The 20,164-nt window shown below is 35.7% G+C and overlaps 1 protein-coding gene across 2 annotated transcripts in view; it reads right to left on the bottom strand.

Moving 5' to 3' along the window:
* Positions 1 to 2,795: 2,795 nt before the first annotated feature.
* The window catches only part of LOC132276750 (SH3 domain-containing protein 2-like), a 41,217-nt gene continuing 23,848 nt past the window's right edge, over positions 2,796 to 20,164 (bottom strand). For both annotated transcript variants that reach the window (XM_059778336.1, XM_059778335.1), the window contains exons 5-10: positions 7,349 to 7,450; positions 6,881 to 7,081; positions 6,704 to 6,766; positions 6,429 to 6,581; positions 6,249 to 6,323; positions 2,796 to 3,087 (exon numbers count right to left, since the gene is read on the bottom strand). In XM_059778336.1, coding sequence (XP_059634319.1) covers positions 2,971 to 3,087; positions 6,249 to 6,323; positions 6,429 to 6,581; positions 6,704 to 6,766; positions 6,881 to 7,081; positions 7,349 to 7,450 — 711 coding nt within the window. In that variant the 3' untranslated portion in view covers positions 2,796 to 2,970. The remainder of the gene's footprint in view (positions 3,088 to 6,248; positions 6,324 to 6,428; positions 6,582 to 6,703; positions 6,767 to 6,880; positions 7,082 to 7,348; positions 7,451 to 20,164) is intronic.

The raw sequence follows: 20,164 nt of genomic DNA, 5'->3' as shown, positions 1-20,164 counted from the left end.
TTTAAACTCGGGTTTTTAATTCCGGCTTAGATTTCGGATTAAAATCTCAATTTTAACATTACCTTCAATCCCAACTACTCAACCCGAGTATAATCCACCCTTTTACTTTTAAACTCGGATTTTCAATTCCGGCTTAGATTTCAGATTAAAAAGTCGGGTTAATTTGGATTACCCTTATAACCAAAATTAATGTGATCTTGAATTAGTTTCCGATTAAATTACTCTAAAATAAAAATAAAAAAAAAAATTTAAAAACTTACTGCAAATTTTTAATAGATTACAATTAAATTCTTAAAAAATTAATTTTCTTAAATATTAACATATAATAAATTAAAATTTAACAAAGAACGAAAGTCGAAAAGAAAAAAAGTGATCATAATTTGTTGTCATATTCGATTTGACAAACATTTCAATCAACGTATAATATTCTATTTATGTTAAAAAATCACCTTAAAAGTAAGAAATTTTAGTTTGTGGACACATTTAGGAAGATACTGATTTTAGGACACGCGTACTAAATGAAGCACGAAGTGCCACCAAATTTGTTTCCTTGGTATTAACAAATCACGTGAACAGCTCACTTTATCAAACGGTATGTACTGTTTATTACGTCAACCAACGAATTTATTTCTTGCACTTTTTGCCAATTAATAACTTTCAACCAACATTTATTAATACCGGACTCTTAAAATAATTTGTTTTATTTCAACAAGATATTGAAAGTTGGAACTTAGTTCACTCCAAAACAAAGATTCTCTTTTGGACTGGCTAGTAAGTATGCCATCACCATAATTGCTTTTCAACCTGACTCCGTTTCAAATTAATTTAAAATATTTTTGTCATGAAATAATATACACACACACATGTATAAAGCCATGCATGTATTCTCTTAATTACTTTAATTTTTTTCTTTAATCTAAAATTCTAAAAACAATTTTCAAAATATTGTTTTTCAAACTATTAAGGTAATCATATACTTTTTTAAAGTGTTTGATAAAACAAATTATTTTAAGAGTCGGACGTTAAAATCTCAAACACTAAATGTAAATTAAAAAGAAAAAAAAAATTGTATATTAGATTAAATTGTAAGTGGTATTCAATGATAATATTATATCATATCATCGATCATCTATTTTAGAAAGTGAGAAATTATTTTAAGAGTCCGATATTAAAATCTCAAACACTAATTGTAAATTAAAAAGAAAAAATTTGTATATTAGATTAAATTTTTAAGTGTTTCTTTTTCTCTTGGGTTTTTGACTTTGTTAAATCTCTCTGCTCTGTTACTAATTTTTTGTTGATACTGTTAATGTATATTTTAATGATAGGAGTAACAAGTTACTTAAAAATTTCAATTATTTTAACTTTGGACCCGCGATAATTTTAAATTATTTGAATTTCAATTCTATAAGAACAATTTATGCAAACAAGATAACAGAATTTTTTTTGCTGAGGCAACACATGTTGCAGATAGATTAGCTTGAGGTATGGGCATTTAGGGCAGTTGGTCACCCACAAATTGCCCTTCGGAGCTTGAGGACTTTAAGGCGCTGTCATTGGCCACTTCCCTTCCACTTGTTCTATATATATATATATATATATATATATATATCAACTTTCATGGTTTTGCAAATACACTTGGATAATGCTCCTTCGGGCCTTCAACTATTTGGAAGTTGCCACTTACCCACACACTACATATAATTTACCATTTTACCTCTTAAGAAAAAGAAAATAAAAATAATATTAATTGTAAAATGACAATTGAACCCTTAGGACCAGTTTGGTAAAGCTGTGATTTTGCAAATTTTTTTTTATTTTTTATTGTACTTTCAATTTTGTGAAAATTACAAGTTTTGAAAAGTTGTGTTATCAAAATCAAAACATGTTTGGTAACATGTTGAATTTTTCAAAAGAGAAATTACTTTTGGTATTTTTTTAAAAAATAAAAAATTCACTCTTTTATTTACTATTTGAGTATAATTGAAAAATAATAAAATAATATTTTATTTACTATTAGTATAATTGAAAAATAATAAATAATAAAATAAATCTTTTAATTTTATCATTCGAGTATGATAAAATAAATTTTTTTTTTTTTTTAATTTTATTTACTATTCAAGTATAATTAAAAATAATAATAAAATAACATTTCTCTAATTGTAAAAAATAATAAAATAACATTTCTCTATTTCTCATTTTGAAAATTAATAAAATAATAGTATTTGAAAACCAAAAGAAAAAAACCCAAAGCTTCATTTTGAAGTTGTGAGAATTGCGAAGGAAATGACAATTAGTTTTCAAAAGTTTTGAAATAGGAAAAGTCAAAATAGAATTACCAAACCGTTTTTGTTGCCTTTCTAAATAAAATGAAAACCACACACAAAAAAAAAAAAAAAAACAAAAAAAAAATCAAAATGTTAACAAACAGATGTCAAAAAAATTTAAGAAAATACATGCACGTGTGAGATACGAAATATTAATAGCCCAATTACATACGGTTCGATTCATGGATCTGAAAACAATCCAAGGTCATTTTGTCCAATAGAGAAGGTATTATAGAGATTTCAGGTCAAAAACTGTCGACTTCTCGTCACTATAGTGACGATTTGTAAACAACAGGGTGTATCTGCAAATTTTAGGTATAGTATAAGGGGGTTTTGTTAAAAATTAGAAGTTCGGTGGAATTTTCTACGAAATCGTGAAAGTTGAGGGGGTTTCTGTCATTTACCCTAAATAAAATAAGCAACATTGGGAACAGAGAAGCTCACCTAGAAAACTATAAGAAGGAAAAATAAAGCAAAACATTCCTTTGTCTCTAATATATGAACATATATGCATATGTTGATGGGGAACATAAGAAATTCTGCAAACAAGTTTCAGCTAAAAGCATAAATGGAGATCAGAAACCGAAATTCTGCACGAATGCTAAACGCAAAATGAAAAGCCCGATAAAAGCTAATACAAGACTTAAAAAACTTCGGCTACCTTGCTTGCCAGAATACGGTCTCGTCTTTCTACATACACGAACGGGAACCAACCTGATCTCCCCTTGCACTCGCCTTCGGCCCAACCATTGTTTGTCACCTGCCAAAAACACAGAAGAAACGAACCTTTGATAACGAATAATAGCGACGCCAAAAGTAACTGGAAGACAATGCAGCTGATGCAACATAAAGCAGAAACGGTATTGACAAAAGAAAAGGTATTCATATTTAGTTCGGAAATATTAAGATAAAGCACATAGGGTATTCGTATTCAGTTTATCAATATATTAGATACAACAAAAGAATCGTTCTTCAAAGCACGCTAACATGGAATACAGTTTGGAAATATCAACTTGAAGACAGAACAATACAGATATTCACATTACACGTTAAAAAGAAAAGCTATTAGAGAGTATTGCACTGCTAAATGTCACTCAGTAAGCACTTTGAAGCCTGGGTTGCTCGAGAGCATTTTGGTGACCTATGTTTACTTGAGAAGTTCATCAAAGGGTTCATTGTTGCCCGTGTTTTGTTTTATTACATATATGGAAATATCAACTTTAAGACAGAACAATACAGATATTCACATTACAAGATAAAAAGAAAAGCTATTAGAGAATAGTGCACTGCTAAATGTCACTCAGTAAGCACTTCGAAGCCTGGGTCGCTCGAGAGCATTTTGGTGAACTACCTATGTTTACTTGAGAAGTTCATCAAAGGGTTCATTGTTGCCCCTTTTTTGTTTTATTATATATATGGATGTCTCGAGAATTTTCTGCATCAGTGGATGAAGAATCACGAATATAATACACACACAACCATCCCTCCAAAAAGAACAGGGAAAAAAAACGAAATGAAAGAAAAAATTAAAAAAGCACATTTTGGTTTTTCTGTGGTGAAATATTGGCAGGACCTCTCCGGCCATACCATGATTATGTTGCTCAGTAACAAGGTAGTATTCCATGTTTGGAAAGATGTTGAGGGGCGAAACAATGTTAAGCTTATAACTTCTTTTCATTTAAGTTTGATACAATACACAAGTTCTGACACTTCTGCAAAGTAGATGTAGATAAACAACATCATTAGAGTTCCAATGCCAAGCATATGAATAGGGGTGACAAGTCATGTTTTAGTGTCATACTCGTGTTGTGTCATGACATGGGAATCTTACTACATGGATCAAAATGAACTTGACATAAACACAACATAATAAGTAAACAAGTAACACGACTGACGACAACCCACACAACCTGTTTAATAAATGGGTTAAGACCTGAAACAACACAACACGGACAAAGACACATTTAATAAAAATTTCATACTAATAGGGACATTCTAAACACAAACATAACACGTTTACCCGACATGTTTTCTTAAACAAGTTTGATCGGGGGGTTATAAACGAGTTGAGTCAAACACAAACATGACACATTTAATTATCGTGTCAATTTGGGTCAACATAATTACGAACCAAACACGATTAAGCCAAACTAAAACCAACTTATTCTATGTCATGTTTGAGTTGTGTTAGCATGCCGTGTCAAGTATTGTCACCCAACTCATCGCTACATATGAATAAATAGAATATAGAATTAAAAAACTATGCCAGAATAACTTAACGATATTGGAAGTGACTTAATAAAACAAGTGATATCCCATTCTGTAATCTTCATAAGATTGTTGTGGGTATCTGGTATTCACCTATCTCCACAACAGAACAACATAAAAATTTAGTTACTATGTTGAATTATGAACTTCACGTCATCGCTCTTCATACAAACATTTTCAATCTCCATGGCACTCCAGCCTTCTACATGCACTCACTAGTTTGAGCTCTCCCCCAAATAAACCTAAGGAAAAAATAAAAATAAAAAACTGATGGGGTTTTCTCCACGGATAAACCTCAAAGTTTGAGGAGCTCAACTTATCAAAAAAAAAGTTAAGAGGAGCTCTTCTCACAGATAAACTCCAAAAAGAAAACCCTCAAGGAGTTTTTCCCAAAAAATAAACCTCAAGGGAAGATTGAAGATTTGAAGAACTGAGTTGGTAGCAAGATCCAGGAGTTTTTAGATCCTACTTGGTGTGGGCTCAATTCCCCGGTTTGTTGAAGTAAAACTACTCAAGGTACACCTCAACCTGACTTAAAAGAGAGAAACAGAGTACTTTGACCCCAAGTGAGAGACCAAGCTCTTGTTGCATAACTATAATTACATTAATATAAATTAAGTGGCTACTTACCAAGCCCATATGTAGGAGAGGTCCAAGTACCCCTTTATTACTACTCTCTCCTTCTTCTACCTCTCTCTCTCTCTCATGCTCCGTTTGGTTGGAGGGATGGTAAAACGGATGAAAGGGAGAGGGGGATGGATGGATGAGGCATCCCTAGGGAAGGGAAGGTGTCTCCCTCACTTTTTGTTTGGTTGAATGAAATGGATAGTATAAAGGATGAATGGGGTGAAATATATATATTTTTTTGGTTGGTTGGAAGAAAGAGAAAGAGAGTTTGTACGTTACTTTTACCAATATAACCTCATTATATAAAATTATAACACAGTAAGGTTTAACAACAATTTTTTGGAAAGGTTAAAAATAGAAATTACATATTTGTTGGTAGTTAGCCTGTTTTCTCTCTCCACTTCCCCCCAATTTTGGGTGGATAGAAAAAGATAAAGGAACGAGGTATGCTTCATCCCTCCTTTCTTCCTCTCTATCTTCTCTTTCCTCTAACCAAACATGAAAAGCTTTTTTTTTTATCCCCCTTCTCATCCATCCCTCCTCAATTCTTCCCTCCAACCAAACATACCATCAGACTTGTTCCCAAGCCTTTGAACATATGATATTCTCCATGTTCAGATTAGTCTTAGGTGAAATCTTGGCCTCGCGGAGTCAGTGTCACTCACTTCACTTCCACCTTATCTCCTTCTAACAAGTCAGCCCTAGTTTACACCTAAGCTAGTCCACATGAGATCTCTACTGCGTAAAGTAACGCTTCCATCGTATACAACAAGAAGAACCCACAATTGGTAAAGTATAAAACATCTGAAGCTTAAGTAACAAACATCAATTGGCAAAGGACATGTGTAGACTCTGATGGAGAAGAGAGCAGTATGAGATGTTGGGTAAAAGAAGGTCCAGAACATATACATGCACCATAATAACAGATCAGCAGTATGGATACAAAATTTTTTTTTTTCTTTTTTAATCTATATTGAGAAGCGGAAGTGGTAAACACGAGAACACATTGGAGAAAAGTGAGACAACCTTTCGGACAACAACATAGTCACCAACTGACAAAGTCAACTCCGCATCAGAATCAGCCTGATATGAATGAATGACCTACAGTAAGAGGAAAATAAATGATACAGAATTTCAATTTATAACTACAAAAAGTGGAATACTCCATCCATCATAATTAGAAAATGAAATGTATGTTAATGTTACCTCTCCCAAGAAGTAACCCATGCTATCTGTTGATCCATCATATGTTTGAGAAGCAAATGTACAACTGACTTCATCATAGGATGGGGGAGGAGGCATCGTGTTATCCACAGCTGGACTAGGAGAAGTGTCAATCTGTTGACGCTCTGACAACATCTATTGATGACAAGTCAAGTCAATCACAACCATTTAAAGTCACATAGCAGTTCTATAAGGATATAAATCCCACTGAATGAGAAGAAAGACCATGCTCCTTGACTACACTGAATAATTCATACCTCCCCTTCAAGCTGACCAAGTAACTGTACAATTCTCTGATGATAATTGCGTTCTGCCTCGATCTTCAATGAGAGCCAATTATGGAAATGACAATTTTTCAAATCTGATTACTGAATTATTTATTTTGGAACAAGAACAGAGTAAGGCTCACATCAAAAGCAGGCAGAAAAAATTACCATGACTATAAGTTGCTGGAGAGTCAACCTCTGTTGCTGGCCCTCCACAGCAGTCATTGTGGCAGCAGCTTCTTTACCCAATATTGTCATGTTCGACTTTAGCTCCCGAAGCTTTGCTTCAGCAGCTTCCAGCTTCAAAACATTATCGGGATTACCACTAGATTCCCTCACTTTAGCTTGGCGTCTGGAAACTTCAATAGCCTGTCTGGGTCCAAAGTAAATGTGAAGACAAGACTGTCTGGGTCCTCAGTTCGTTTATTTATGCATTGCAAGTTTTCACATTCTTCTTAAAACACTATCCAGAAAATGGGATCGTAGAAGAAATATAAGTTTGCAAGCAAGAGTGTTTTATTATGAATTAACCATAGCGGAAATATTCAAAATTGATCAAACAAGCACACCACAAACAGTGAATATCAGCCAAGTAAAATTCTGGTAAATAAGTGTATCTGTCATATCCAATGTTACCTGGGCATCTCCTTCCTGTCTTACTCTATCATATCGTTGAGCAAGATGTCGAGCATCCTCCAATGGAGCTCCCGTTACCATTGCCCTTAGTGGCTCGGCAACCTGGAAATAAAGAATTAATCAACGTGAATTGTATGACTAAATCTATATAATTGGAATTTAAACATATATGAAGAGGAGAGTCTTGAGTGGTAATCAAACATGTTTTAGAGCAAGTTTACTTCTCAAATTTCATGAATCCAAAACAAAATATAAAAATAAATTAAAGACTTCCAATGTATATCAACTTGATCGATGGCCCAAATTAATCAAACTAATTTAGTGGAAGTCTAAAATTAGATGGTCCCATGGTCATGGAAGGGCCATGTACAAACATTAGCAAGTCTTGAATTAACTCCTTGGACAAAAAGTGTGTCAGTATTTTTCTTGGGTAATGGGTGGGTTGGAGAGAAGGGGAAGGGGAGAGAATAACTGAATACGCCAAGCACAAAATCAGCTAAGAATCATTACATTGGTATTCGAACACCGTTACAAGTAGTTCAATGATTAAGGGCTTAAAACGAGGGTGATTATTAAACCTAGGAAAGTAGAATATGACACAGAGAAATCATCAACTAGTAGCAAGAGCACCTAAGTTCTTGCTTTCTATGTGTAGTAACGAGATAAACAACAAAAAGGTAAAGCAACTTTTGTAGAGCTAACTAATAAAAGTATCAGAACTACAAGTTGCATGAGCAGCCAAAATGAGAACATTCTTTAATCAACTAAAACCAGCAACAGAGTTTTTAGTTCTGTTGCTTTATGGAGCAATAATACACATGGACTGCCTAACTAATTGAAATACTATAACTTTCATTACAAAAGGAGGAAAAAAAAATCAACACAAACAATATGGCATAGAATTTAAAAATTCACTAGTCAATAAAGAGAGACCAAAACAATCAAGAGTTTAAAAGGAGAAACTCAATTTCCACCAAAGCCTTGACTTGAGTGGAATGTCCTCCACCTCCCTGAAAAGGAAGTTGCCCACCCCCGGTTGGGGCATGTGTGTTAGTAAATTTACATATCAAAAAATAAAATTAAATAAATAAATAAATAAAATATTGGAAGAGAGGTTTTAGTCAAAAACTTCAAATTGTGAAATATAATATATATATATATATAAAAAAATTTAATTTAACTTGCTTACTTGCGTCCCTGGCTTTTAATAACATTTACAGGCAAAAACTGCCAATAGACAATTCCTTTAACTTAATTTTCTAGCTAGTGCCTATTGTTGACTTTAAGATATACTCAAATCAAAAGTAAGTGATAAAGAATAAGAAAGAGAGATGAGGAAAGAGAAAGAATGAAAGAATACTTTCATCCTTCCACCACATTCTATTTATAATAATAAGTTTCAGAAATTACACATAAGCCCCAACATTATATAAGTAATAACAAATAAGCCCCTGACAACACCCCTCCTCAAGCTGGTGCAAAGATATCTATCATGCCCAGCTTGACTAACATATTTTGCAAGCAAGTCTTGCTCACACGCTTAGTCAAAACATAGCAACCTGATCATGTGTATTGATGAAGCTTTTCCTTAATGAAGTGTTGATCGACTTCAATGTACTTTGTCCTGTCATGTTGAGCTGGATTGTAGGCAATGTTAATAACAACCTTGTTGTCACAATACAACTTCATTGACTCGCGAACAGGATAACCTAACTCACCCAACATCGTATGTAGCCATAATAACTCACAAACTCCATGTGCCATGGATCTGAACTCAACCTCTGCACTAGATCTAGCTACTACAGACTATTTCTTGCTTCGCCATGAAACAAGATTACCTCCAACAAATGTGCAATATCTTGAAGTATATCGTCGATCTATCACAGACCCTGCCTAATCAGCATCAGTATAGGCTTCAACACGCAAGTGGCCATGACTGCCAAACAATATCCTCTTATCAGGTGAACCCTTGAGGTAACGAAGAACATCATGAGCTGCCTCAAGGTGAGGTGTACGTGGAGCATGCATAAACTGACTAATCACACTAACAGCGTAGGCAATATCCGAGCGCGTGAGAGATAAGTAAATCAGTCTCCCAACCAATCGCTGAAATCTTCCCACATCATCTAATGGGTCTCCATCTACATCATTAAGCCTATGGTTATGCTCAATGGGAATATCAACAGGTCTAGCTCCAAGCCTGCCTGTTTCAGCCAACAAATCTAACACATACTTCCATTGAGAAACGAACACCCATTTCTTCGATCTGCACACCTCAATTGCAAGAAAGTATCTCAATGATCCAAGGTCTTTAACCTCGAACCCTATCCCTAAGAATGACTTCATTCGACGAATCTCTTGTGGATCAGTTCCAGTGATAACAATATCATCAACATATACAATAAGGGCAGTGATGTAGCCCTGGTGCTTCTTGATGAAGAGAGTATGATTTGTCTGACCCTGTGTGTACCCTACTCTTTTCACAACAGTGTTGAACCTCTCAAACCAAGCACGTGGTGACTGCTTTAACCGATACAAGGCTTTATTTCGTTTGCACCCTAAATTCTGAGCATTGGCAAGCTTAAACCCTGGTGGCATAGTCATATACACCTCTTCCTCCAAGTCACCATGAAGGAAAGCATTCTTTACATCCAGCTGATGTAAGGGGAAATCAAATTAGCTGCCAAAGAAAGAAGAACACGTATAGAGTTCATCTTGGCAACTAGAGCAAATGTTTCCAGATAATCAATTCCATAGGTCTGAGTGAAGCCCTTTGCAACTAATCAAGCTTTATATCTCTCAATTGATCCGTTTGCATGATACTTTATTGTGTAGACCCATTTGCAGCCTACTGGTTTCTTACCCCTAGGTAATAGAACAATATCCCAAGTACTATTCTTCTCACGGGCCCTCATTTCTTCAAGCATAGCTTTCTTCCATGGAGTTTGACTAAGAGCATCTGAAACACTAGAAGGAACAGATATAGAGGAGATACACGAAGTGAAAGCACGATATGTTTGAGATAAGGCATCATAGGATACAAACTGAGATATGGAATATTTTGTACAACTACGAACACCCTTACGATAGGCAATAAGGACATCAAGATCAACATGAATGCTATTGGGAAAAGAATCAGGAGTATCAATGTCAACTAAGGAATTACCTAGATTGAGGGAGACTTCTTGGTCCTAGGGTGAGTCAATAACTTGTTTTGCCCTCCTAGTGTAGACAATTGGTTGTTTTCCAGCTGCAAATCATTAGTGTTAGGACAAGACAAAGGCACCTCAGTAAGAAGCTCCTCCTAAATGGGAACAGGCAAAGGAAAAGGGCATTCCCTCTGAATGGACAATGGATTCTCTACCTGTATAGTAGTCTCCCCCAGTAGAGAATCCCGAGCAGTGGAAAAAAAAGGAACAGACTCAAAGAATGTAACATCCATGGAGACAAAGCGACGACAAGTGGTAGGGTTATAACACCGATACCCTTTTTAAGTGGCGGAGTATCCAAGAAAGACACATCGGATTGCCTTAGGGTCCATTTTGTCCTTGCGATGATGAATGTGAACATAACAAACACAACCAAACACTTTAGGAGGGACAGTAAACAAGGCAGTGTCGTGGTGTAAGACAGAGAAGGGGGAGTGATAGCCAAGAACCTTAGAAGGCATGCGATTGATAAGGTAATATAACGGTGTTTTCTTTCAGCTACACCATTCTATTGTGGTATATCGACACAAAAGGTTTGATGGGCAATCCCGTCATCAACAAAAAAGGAGGCAAGACCACCACACATAAACTCTCCTCCATTATCAGATCAAAGGATTTTGAGGGGATAACCAAACTGAGTACATACCATCCTATGAAAGGTTTTAAAAATGGAATGAACTTCATCTTTGGTTTTCATAAGATAAAGCCAAGTATATCGACTAAAGTCGTCAACAAACACAACAAAGTAACGAAAACCAAGTAACGAAGTAGTAAATTCAGGACCCCACACATCATAATGAACAAACTGCAAATGAGCTGTACTGTTATTAATACTAGTAGGATAAGAAACACGACATTGTTTGGCAAGAACGCATGTTTCACAATTTAATTCAAAAGATTCAAAAGAAGCAAACTGGGGAAGCACATGCTTCAAAACAGGAAGAGGTAAATGACCTAGTCTATTATGCCATCGCATTAATAGATCTTTATTGGCATTACTATTCCTAACACTAGATTGATTTGCAACATAATAAGAAGTTGGCCTCGCGTTCAGCAAATGCAACCCATTGTCCTCACGTCCATTTCCAATCGTCTTCCCCGTGTCCAAGTCATGTAACATATAGTGAGATGGAAAAAAGGTTACACTACAATTCAAGTATTTTGTAATGTGACTTACAGAAAGGAGGTTATTGGTAAACTTTAGGACATGAAGAACAGAGGATAAGATAAGATTAGGAGACGCAAAAACAGTGCCCTTCCCCGTAATGAGGTGAAAGTGCCATCAGCCACCCTAACCTTATCTTTACCAGAACATAAACTATACAAAGAAAAATCAGATGTCATACCAGTCATGTGATCAGTGGCTCCTGAATCAATGATCTAGGGTGGCCCACCAGATAATGTGGAAACCTAATGTGCCGAATGAGAGGTACGCGTTTGAGCGAAGTTAGAGGTGGAAATGAAGGAATGTTGTGCTACTAGATGTCGGAGAGCATCAAGTTCAGCCTCGGACAAAGAACTCGGAGGCCCTGAGGAGGCATGACCAGTAGAAGTCTCATGCTCTGCAGTATATGCCGTAGATAACCCCCTAAATGGACCAGGTCTTGGCCTAGCATTCGCATGAGCAAGAGCTAGAGTAGGGCTACCGTGTAGATACCAGCATTTTTCACTAGTGTGGCGTGTACGCCCACAGTGATCACACCTCAACTTGCTCTTGTCATCCTGTTTCCCTCCTTTTGGAGGATTGGGCTTGTTCCATTATTGTGTGGCAAGAGCAGACCTCTCAGACGATGGTACTTCTGGCTCAAGCTTAGTGGACACAGGTGCAGACATAGCCTTCATTCTACTCTCCTCAACCTGGATATACGAAAGCACATGTCTAACAGAAGTAAGGGCTGGATATCTGCCTAACATTTGTACGCTGGCATACTCGTATCTCGGATGCAGACTACCCAAGAACTCATAAATTCAATTCCTTTCTACCATAGCATGAAATGCTTTAACATCAGCTACACACACAGGTATGCAGTCTTAGTAGGATCTAACTCTTCCCATTTACCACATAGAGTGTGGCAATATGTAGCAAGAGTTTGGTCTTCCTGCTTGAATCTTGAAATCTGTTGTTAGAGTTCATACAGTTTTGCAAAATTACCAACCAAGGAATACGTCTCTTCCACAGCCGTCCATAGCTCTTTAGTTGTTTTCACAAACAGAAACCCTTTGCTGATCTATGGCTGCATTGACCGCTACAATCACGTCATAACTAGTGCATTATTTGCACTCCACTCTTTGAATTCAGGATCGCTCTTAGAGGGATACGTGACAATCCCTTTGATTTGGTTAATCATCCTACGACCAGTGATATGCATACGAGCAGATTGAGCCCACTCAATATAGTTTGTCTCATCCAACCTAACAGTCGTAATACAAAGGCCTGGATGGGAGTCAGACTAGGAGAAGACCCAGCTTCTTTTGAAGTCACCTCTGAGCCAGACATTTTATCAAACAGTTTCTGGGTATACAATCCTTAGAAACAAAAATAGCAACAAAATAGGTAGAGAACCACCTCTCTAACACACAAACTTCAACTAGAAAGATTACCGTCTTCTAAGATGCATTAAAAAAGCAACCACACAGTCAGCACACAAACCCTATAAAGCAACAAAGTAGACCATATCAAAATCGCAAACGACGAAGAAAAAGTCATCGTTGCAGAACCCCATGAACACAAAAAAAAAACACCAATCGAAACTGCAATAGATAAAAAAACAGGTCCAAAATTTTTTGGAATGGCTTGCCATATTAACAGAGATTTGATTATGCTATAGAATATGTTGTGATTTGATTTAGATTTGATTTAATTTCCTTTCTTATAATACGAGCATGTGCTCTTTTTATCTATAAATAGTAAATACTATAGCATGTGCTCTTCTTGCCATATTAACACAATTCTCTCATTTCTCCTCTTTAATCTATATTGTATTTCTACTCATTTATATGTCCATAATTTAAAAATAAGTTTTTGGAACTTCCTAGACACTTGGCTGACACTTCCCAAACAACCCTAACACGAGTATTTATATAACTCAAACACATTTAGATTGGCCATGTTCAACAATTTTGGAAAAAGAATGAACGCATTTCAAAGTGTAACTTTTTGCTTTAAAAAAAAAAAATTGGCAATATATTCATGGTCACAAGTGAAGCATACAATAATACTTTTTCATATAGAACAAAAACATAATTATAATGACAGTAGTGAAACAGTAGCATATATAAATATCATTACAATATTCGCATAAATTCATATTCTAAATTGTGTCGAAGCAACACTTGTCCACACCGTATTCGTATTCTACTTTTTTAAGATTTAACGTGTTCATGCCACATCGTGTAAACGTCTATGCAACTTAGAGGTTAACCAAAACCCACTTACTTCGTGTTAGATTCGAGTCATGTTGACAAATTGTGTCAAGCATTGTCACCTTTAATTGTACTGAATGCTACAAACATTCTCGAGTTTTATAAGATGTCCATTCATTATGATTTCAAAATAATAAATCCAAAATGTTATTCTCCACGGTTTACATTTAAGAAACTAACTATAGTACTAAATAGAGTACAATGACAAGACAAATTTCGGCAGTCGCCCTCAAAATATAAGAAAGAAGGATTTTGTTTGGTTAAGTAGAAATATATAAATAAATAAAAAAGGAGAGAATTATGTAAAGGCTGAAATGAGATTATTTTTACTCATTCACATCTCTAGTATTTATAGGTAAAAAGAGCACATGCTCATTTTACAAGAAAGGAAATGAAATCAAATCTAAATCAAATTGCAGAATATTTTATGGCATATTCTATAACATAATCAAATCTCTGCTAATATGGTAAGTCATTCCATAAATCATGGCTATCATATTTCCTAACACTCCCCCTCAAGTTGGTGTGTGGATATCTGAGACGCCCAACTTGGACAATGCATTTTCAAACACGGTCTTGCTAGCACCATTCTTCAAAATCTACAAGTTACAGAGTGCAAATCTGACTAGCGATGATTTTCTCTCAAATTAAGAGTCAATCAAAGAATCAAAAATGTCTCCTCAGACCATAAACAATTAACAATGTCTCCTCAGACCGTAAACAACCAATTATGTCTTCTCAGACCGTAAACAACCAACAATGTCTCCTCAGACCATTTCCCTTCAAATGTTTAAAACATGAAGATGGAAGAATCAACAATGTCTCCTCAGACCATTCCCCTTCATATGTTTAAAACATGTAGATGGAAGAATCAACAATGTCTTCTCAAACCATTCCACTTCATACATATGTTTAAACAATGTAGAAGAAAGGATTAACAATGTCTCCTCAGACCATAAAAAAGACACAACTATGTCTCCTCAAACCATTTCTGAATAAGTGATGCCAAACTCACAACACCCTCATTGAGGTCGGACCACCCTGCCTACCCAACACCTCTCGGATGGGCGATGTCACCTTAAACCATTCCCAAATGGGTGGTGCCAAACTCGCAATGCCCTCATTGCAGTCGGACCACCCTGGCTCTAAGACTAAGTAGAAATATAAAAAGAAGAGAAAGGAAAGAATTATGTAAAGGCTTAAATGAGATTATTTTTACTCATTCACAGCTCTAGTATTTATAGGTAAAAAGAGCACATGCTCATATTACAAGAAAGGAAATTAAATCAAATCACAGAATATTCTATGGCATATTCTACAGCATTATCAAATCTCTGCTAATACGGTAAGTCATTCCATAAATCGTGACTATCATATTTGCTAACACGTTGCTTACATCTCCTCACATGCTTGCATCTGTACACTCCTGGAATGACAACTGCTAAACTAAATGATTGGTTGAACTACAACGACAAGAAAGCCGAAAACTAAAGCTAGTTTAACTAGCTAGCTAATAATGACTTTGCCAAGTTGCTTCTCAAGTGGTATTCTGATTTATTGACTATTACACCAGCTTATTTTAATGATTCAAATATCAGGACATGAGGTCAAACTATCAATGAAAGCGGCTTTGCTTAATATGTCGGTCCTCATAAAGTAGACGCATGCAACTATTCAAGCCAACTCGTGCAGGCTTAATGCCCACTATTTATGGCAGCTACATATCCTTCTCGCCATTCTGCTCTGTTTATGGCTACATTCTAATTTAAATCATATGCCATCATATCCTTAATGGCCATCTGAATTGAAGTAATTTTCCAAGTTACCTATACTTGTCAAAAAAAATATTTCCAGGTTACTTTAATCCCCCTAATACTTCAACTTAGACAATGTCACTCCTTGTGCACTGCTTTCCTTTCATTGGATTTCACCATTAAGTTATCAAGCATCACGAAAACAGCTATCCATCATTAATTGACTTGTGTCGGTTCAAGGGGCTTTGAGTAGTCTTTTAAAGCCTTCGCCTCGAGACTTCTATCTCGTGGCCTCTGCCTCAACAATGGTCATCTCACAATCTCCATCTCAAGAATAAGTATTAATAGTCGCACTCTCCACCTCATGTCATGGCACCACTAAGAGGGCTTGACTATTTCCACCTCGTGAGGAGGCCTCGATACTTTGCAGGTTTAGTAGCTTTTATGATACTTACTATCTATGGCAAGCTTATGGCCTCAAAGACTGCCATAATTTTTCAATATTAGCTACGTGGATCTAGCTGTGGATAGGCCTCGCTACTTTCTATTGAAGATTTGCTGTTATTAGAGGAATCAATGGAAAAAAATCCTCCTTATTTCCTATTTTCTATCTATTTCCATTCTCATAATTTCTCCTCCTATATAAAGGAGCCTTCACCATTGTATTGTGTATGAGTTGAGAGCGCATTATAAAAGTGATGTAGCCCTTTGGGCTCCTTGTATTGTGGATGTAAGCCCAGTGGCTGAACCACATAATATTTTTGTGTTTTTCTTGTTTAATTTTTCTTTACATATATTTCATACTTTACAACATGGTATCAAAGCAGGTTTATCATACTCTCCTCTATACTCTACTCATCTCAGATCTTCGGATTAACTCGTCTTGGATCTCTGGATCAACTTGTCTCGGATCTTTGGATCAACTAGTCTCGTCTTGAATCTTCGAACCAACTCATCTCGTCTTGGATCTTCGGATCAACTCGTCTCAGACTCTCACAAGTTCATATTTAGTTTCAAGTTGGATAATTGACTTAAAATCTGGGTGTACCAACTTGAGAGGGGGTGTTGGAAAATATTATTATAGGAACCCTTAAGTTACTCCTCGATAGAATATTTGATATGAGAATATCATAGGAGATATTTTAGCCTATCATAGAATATTGATTGGAGTGATTTATAAGATTTATTTTAGGAATATTCCATCAATGTATTTTGTATATTTATCACTTGTATTCTTTCACCTATAAATAGAGGTGATCATTGTATACAAAGATTAACAGAGAATGTAATGAAAGAGATGTAGCCCTCTGGGCCTTGTGTGCCGTAGTGATTAAACCACATATTCTTGTGTTCTTCATGTTTTAGTTTTTCTCTTCAACTTTAATATCTTTCAACATGGTATCAGAGCCTAATTTCTCTTCCTAGGTTCAGACCCTGTTTTGGGGTATTCCCTTAGCATCTGAAATGTTGCTAAGGGTTTCTGGGTGCTATTTGTGACTTGCTTGGACTGCCGGTGTGTTCGATAGCACTGTTCTTCACCTTTGTCGTGTCTCCGGCAGTTTGTATTGACTTGTTTGGGCTTCCGGTTTGTTCGATAGCATTGTCTTCGCCTTTGCCATGTCTCCGGCTTTACTTGTTTGAGTTGCTGGTGTGTTCGGTAGCATTGTTCTTCGCCTTCTCTCAACTCTCTTCATCATTCGCACTTGCTACTACTCGTCACCTCAATGGCAAGTTGGGCATTCATGATCCAACTCGAAGGGGAGTATTAAAGATTTAATGGGGGAATTAGTGGAGGAAAATCCTCGAGTAATTGATGTAGTTTTCTATTATTGAAGATTTGTTGTTATTAGAGGAATCAGTGGAGAAAAATCCTCCTTGTTTCCTATTTTCTATCTCTTTCCATTCTCATAATGCCTTCTCCTATATAGAGGAGCCTCCACTATTGTATTGTGTATGAGTTGAGAGCGTATTATAAAAATGATGTAGTCCTTTGGGCTCTTTGTGCCGCGGATGTAAGCCCTAGTGGCTGAACCACATAATATCTTCGTGTTTTTCACGTTTAATTTTTCTTTACATATATTTCCTACTTTACAACACCTTTTATATATGCATATATAATTTTTTATTTCCCAAGTTTGTTTTTAACTTTTTATTATATATAGGCATGAAATATATTATCTCGAATAGTCATTAACCTTCTCTATAGGCATTTATATAATAAAAGAAAGAACCAGTTCCGTACATACAAGCCTTGTAGTCTTATCAACAGGCACCTCTAAAGAGCATTGCAAAGATTTCTTCTCTATAGAAGTCTTGTTGACTCTTCTACAGGTATCTCTTAAGAATATTACAAGTCTCTCTCCTTTAAATATAAGACTTGCATGAAGATACAAAGAAACCTAATGAATTCTCAAGCACATTGTTGACCTTAAGGATTCCATCCAAGGACAATCTAGAGGTTTTGATGATAACAAACCATTAATGGTGTTTAAGAACTAATGTTTACATTGAGTGTGATATAGATTATTCACATTCCAAGTATTCCATTATTCAAGATCACATCAAGGAAAGAAATGGATACAAAGAACACTTGAAGTTGCAAGGAAAGATAGCTTGGACTACAACGAGGAAGAAAGTAACTCAAAAGAAGGAAGAAAGCAAAAATACCTCAAAGCCTAAAGATCATGGACAAAGCTTGAAGAAAGGGGTAGACAGGATGGACCGGATGGTAAGTGTTTATGATTCAATGTCAAAGTATTTATGAATCCATTTGAAGCTCGTCTCTATAGGACCATGCATATCATATCATCACCCATATGTTCCTATATCCATTAGGAATAAACTATGCACTTCATCACATATATATTTGCACATGAAGTCATTACAAGAGAATGAGTTAGTTCAAGCTTGTTTAAGCTTTGAAAGAACTCATCACTTGTGCTAGAAATCACTTGTGCTAGAAATGCTAAGACCATGCACATCAATCACATGATTCATATTAGTCAACAATTAAGGCATATGAAGCCTCATTACCATGAGTTGGTAACGGACATTAAAACGTCTGAATGCACCCCAAGAAAAACTGTGTTTTTGGCCAAGTGTGAAAAATGGATTTTTAAAGAAAACATTTTTTCAAGATAATTTTTCCCGATAATTACTCCTTACACTTCAAATAGCCTAAACTGATTTTATGAGAATTTAGAACCAAGTTTACATTGGTCTACATACGGATTCATTTTTACCAAAATTGTCAGAAATCCAAATTTGTACTAAAATTAAATTTCTACATTTTGATTTAGTTGGATTTCAATTTTTTTATATTTTTTATTGAATCTAAATGAGGGGTACTTCCTTATTTACATTCGAAACATTTAAGTAAATGTCTTTACAGTAAATGGATATATAAATACTGTAAAGACGTTTACTCAAATATTTAGAATAGAAATAAGGCATGTGCAGATGTCCTGTAGAAAAACTGTGTAATCTGTTAACTTAGATCATTTTTCTGAAGTAACAGTTTCATTTCGGTAGACCGAAATGTATAGGCAAAATGCACCGGACAACTGGTTACTAATTAAATTTGGGCAGTAACCATGCTTGTTCGAAAGTCAAAACCAGCAGACCGGTTTGTCATTTCGGACGACCGAAATGGGGAATTCGACAGACCTTATTTCATTTCAGTCAACCGATGTAAGTCCAATTCAAATGCAAACGGCTATTTTGCATCGAGCCCCGTGCACAATAGCTATATTTTTTAATTAGCTGCATCAGAACTCTATAAATAGAGCAGGGGACTTCGGAATTTAGTGTTGCTACTATAGAGAAACATCATCAAACATCCAAAGAGCTTTTGTTCTTATATTCATACATCCCATATCATTCATAGAGTATTGAGCTTCAATTAATTCATTTATACTCTAGTTGTCAGCTAATTTTTGCATATCAATCTTTAAGAGATATATTTGTATGCAACAAATCTGATCTTCATTTGTAAGGGTTGGTGTGGCCCAAGGAAGAAGAAGCAAGCTAGCTTAAATTTGTAAAGCTTGGTGTGACCCAAAGGAAGACTAAGGAAAGGTTATTCTCTTAGCAAGGTGAAACAAGGAGTTACTTCATGTAAAAGTTTGCTCTCCACCCGTAAGGAGGTGCACTAGTAGATTGGGAAGTCTCAAGAGGAATCTTGAGCAGAGTAGGAGGAGTTTCCGAACCTCGCTAAAATCTCTGTGTGAATGTTTGCAATCTCTCTTCCCTTATCTCCTTTACATTTATGTTATTAATTGCTTATGTCTATATATTGATTATTGCATAATTGTTAGAAGGTCTTTAGTAAAATTTGCAAAACTAAAAATTGGCCATTGTTTGCCATTGACTCTATTAAACCCCCCACCCCTCCCTAGAGTCAATTCTTAGGCAACAATTGGTATCAGAGC

The sequence above is a fragment of the Cornus florida genome, unplaced genomic scaffold (genome assembly GCF_030987335.1).
Source record: "Cornus florida cultivar Cherokee Brave unplaced genomic scaffold, ASM3098733v1 CherokeeBrave_3.0.0_Hap2_Chr10, whole genome shotgun sequence".
Classification (NCBI taxonomy): Eukaryota; Viridiplantae; Streptophyta; class Magnoliopsida; order Cornales; family Cornaceae; genus Cornus; species Cornus florida.
The sequence above is the reverse complement of the archived record's forward strand: the minus strand, read 5'-3'. Positions and strand labels throughout refer to the sequence as shown.